The 3368-nt window shown below is 43.2% G+C and overlaps 1 protein-coding gene across 1 annotated transcript; it reads left to right on the top strand.

Moving 5' to 3' along the window:
* The first annotated feature begins 296 nt into the window (after positions 1–296).
* LOC120725786 lies at positions 297–2919 on the top strand. Its single transcript, XM_040018830.1, has 6 exons — positions 297–789; positions 884–955; positions 1055–1173; positions 1257–1317; positions 1408–1502; positions 1938–2919. Exons 1-6 carry the CDS (start codon positions 754–756, stop codon positions 2917–2919), a joined length of 1365 nt encoding a protein of 454 aa, XP_039874764.1. The 5' UTR covers positions 297–753.
* The last annotated feature ends 449 nt before the right edge of the window (positions 2920–3368 follow it).

The raw sequence follows: 3368 nt of genomic DNA, 5'->3' as shown, positions 1-3368 counted from the left end.
CCAGGATGAACACAAGTATGATACTGGACCCACTAGAGAACTGGTCCCAGCTGTGGGTTCACCTCCTCCTGCTGAACTCATAGGACAGACTCTAATGTAGCATCACGTTCATCGGTCACTCCTGACCTCCTGTGAAGCATGACGAATGTGTAATTAATGACTTCATTATTTGGGGCATTATTGCTCTAAAAATCATATTAATAGTATTATTATTATTGTGCTTTAGGCTGCACTGATAACGCAGAGGTCTCTTCTTCCTCTGGGCTGTTTAAAGGGCCAGTTTGTCCAGCTGCTGTCAGGCTTCAGATGTCTGCATTAGTCCACAGTCCACTGTTTGTAAGCCATTGCTTTACTGCAAAAGTTCCCATCTACTGTAAAGAAATGGAGATAAGCAGGCACATAATATGAAAAGGCATGCTGGAGCTGACTTTGTCTTTTCTGATCCATCGGTTTGTGTGGCTCTTTCCACAGGAGGGACCTAACCCACACTTTATTTACTTATATGATAAGTTTAGTGGAGTGTAGTGCAAAATACACAGTGTTTACTTTTAATTTAACAACATGAAGCTGCATCAAGTTTCCATGGTGACTGCTCAAGAAATTCTGCATTCATAAATAAACATCAGACTGTCAAAAGAGCTCATCTGTGCGAGACCACCGAGCTGAGAGCATTTTCAGGTCCAGATCCCCCGTACGCCATCGTTGGAGAGCAGTTGACGTTTTTCTTCCTGACTTTGATTTGAACACGTTTAAATGGAAAAGAGTCAAGGAATCTATAAGCCTATCAGGGTATGTGACGCTTTTGCTTTTACTGCATTTCAGTAATTTGAAGAATTTGATGTCGTTTTAAGTAACAATGACTAAATTGCTATTTCTTTGACAGGTGTTGTTCAACACACCGATTTATGAACGTGCTCTAAAGATCTGCTGGCATCTTCCGGGCTACAGGACTCAGGTTAGACCCAGATTCATGCAAACCAAAGCTGACAGAAAATATCAGGTCATTTCTGAGGACCTGAGAGTGGTGGTGATTAAATGTCTCCTTTACTTTTAGGTTGCGATAATGACGGAGTTTCTCAGACTTCAGCAGGAAGATCTAATTCCACCGAACCTCACTGCTGAAGATCTGAGAGATCTTTTGGTGGAGAAGAGCAGGGAGACGCTCAGAGAGCAGTGAGTTACTGTCACGCCTGAAAGTCTGTTTGTGATGACGTGTAAGTGCTGAGAGAAAACCTCTGCTTTGCTTTCTTTTGAAGGCTGTGGGAGTTTGAGTTAGAGGATTTTGACGAAGAGGAAGCCAAACCTCTTCTAAGGCTGGTAAGACGAGAAAACCCACAAGACTTTTTTTTCATTACGTGCACATAACCTTTACACATAAGCGCACTGTAAATGTGTTTTCTGTTTCAGGTGTGGGCGGTGAACGTCAGCAATAAAATGAGGGACGTTGAATTTGAAGCCAGGTTGCTTCTTCAGTTCCCAGAGGCCGTACCTCCTAAATTTCAGTGAGTCACATGTAACATACAGTTATTAACCCTGTAAGACCCAACCCATCAAAAAACAGCCAGAAAATTCAGATTCTTTGGAACTGAGATGTTTATTAACCCTTTAAACAAAAGCCACACATGAGTTCTTTGCTATGTCATGTTGTGTATGATTTACTTTTATTGTGTATTTATTTTTTGTATCACATTTGATACACTGGGTGTTTTTGGCAACTTTTTGTTAACGACAATGTTAACTTTAGACTAAAAAAGAGTTTTGTCCACAACATTTAGAAATTATAGCAAGTATTGATCATGTTGATGAGATCGAGGTCTCAGAAACTCATGTATGATACAAAGGTGGTTACAGGGTTAACAGTCCAGCTACAGTGTTTCAATATTTAAATGATGCTTTGAATATGTTTAACAGATAACTCTTATCATGTTTTTCTACAGAGCACCTAAACTCCTCAGCGCGGTGAAGGATTACGTTGAAATCCTGAAAAAGAAGCAGCAGGAACAGCCTAACAGCAAACTGCTCACCGCGCAGGAGGTAGTGGTCGAGGTAGTTCCCCGCGTTCTCCAGGGCTTCTGGGAGCTTCCTCCTCGTCCCCTCCTAAACATGGCCTCCCAGAGTCTAAGTATCCTCTCCACCAGTGTCACCAAGGCCACTTTAGATCGTGTCTCCAAGAGCCTCGCGGCGATGGAAACACAGGCCGTCTTCACCCGCTCTATCCGAGACGATATGGTCGACAGCATCCTGACGGAGATTAGACAGAAATTTCCTGAAGAAATTCTGTCTATCCAAGTTGCAAACTTTGCACCCCTGTTGCTGAAGACCATTGCTGATGTAGCAAGGATCCGGATATGTGAAATCTTTGAGCCCCCTTCAAGTCCTGATGTGAAGAGCACAAATGGTGAGCGCTCCTCTGACGGCCTTTCCGTGGCAAACGTTCCACCAGCCGAAGAAGCTCTGTCAGAAAGTGTTGCAGAGCCCGACGTTCCCTGTGAGGAACTTCTTTCTGAAAGGGCATCCAGTCTGAGTACTCGAGACCTTACGATCGAAGGAGCTCTGTCAGAAAGTGTTGCAGAGCCCGACGTTCCCTGTGAGGAACTTCTTTCTGAAAGGGCATCCAGTCTGAGTACTCGAGACCATACGATCGAAGGAGCTCTGTCAGAAAGTGTTGCAGAGCCCGACGCTACCTGTGAGGAACCCTATGGCGAGTCCAAATCCTGTGTTGAAGGGGAAGATCAAAAGATCAAAGGATCTTGTTCGGAAATTGGGCCGGTTCCTGATGTTCCCTTTGAGGAACCTTTTCCAGAACCTGAAGCCAGCATGAAGTCCGAAGACCGTCAGATCAAGAAGAAGAAAAAGGGCTTCTTCAAAAGACTGAGAAGTCTGTTCTGCTGCTGTTGCAGACCAAAAGTCACCGACTGACACTGAAGCTGTGACCCAGTGTTGGTGTTGCAGTAACTCTAAATATGTAAATATGTTCCTTAATGATTGTTCTTCATGTTTTTGGGGGTTTCTTTAGTTTTCAGTGGGCTGGGTGTTTTTTCTCCTCCGTGTTCTTTACTTGATTCTTGTTCATAGTTCCTGATTTGTTTTCCTAGTTCTTGTTTCTTAGTTTGTAGTTTCTTGAGTCCACCTGAGTTTCCAGCAATAAAAGCTGCCGATTCAAGTTTCATTCCACGTAAGAGTCCTGTGTTTGGGTCCTACTACCTGCCTGTCACAGCACACCATGACAGAAACTTTATAAACTCATTCATATTTCTACACGAGTCTCCAGCTATGTTAAAGATTTTTTTTCTTTCAAACATTTGTAAGAATCTCTTATGGTTCTCGAAATACTTCCACAAGTCCAGTAAGTGTAGTGCAGTAACATA

The sequence above is a fragment of the Simochromis diagramma genome, unplaced genomic scaffold (assembly GCF_900408965.1).
Source record: "Simochromis diagramma unplaced genomic scaffold, fSimDia1.1 OVJJ01000045.1, whole genome shotgun sequence".
NCBI classification, from domain to species: domain Eukaryota; kingdom Metazoa; phylum Chordata; class Actinopteri; order Cichliformes; family Cichlidae; genus Simochromis; species Simochromis diagramma.
Note: the sequence above shows the minus strand (reverse complement) of the source record. Positions and strands in the feature narration are given on the sequence as shown.

Excerpts from the sequence above, each read along its gene's own strand:
- LOC120725786 (XM_040018830.1), top strand. The coding sequence starts at position 754 with ATGGAAAAGAGTCAAGGAATCTATAAGCCTATCAGG. Across the intron at positions 790-883 it reads GAATCTATAAGCCTATCAGG|GTGTTGTTCAACACACCGAT; the intron begins GTATGTGACGCT and ends TTTCTTTGACAG. Across the intron at positions 1,174-1,256 it reads AGGGAGACGCTCAGAGAGCA|GCTGTGGGAGTTTGAGTTAG; the intron begins GTGAGTTACTGT and ends TTTCTTTTGAAG.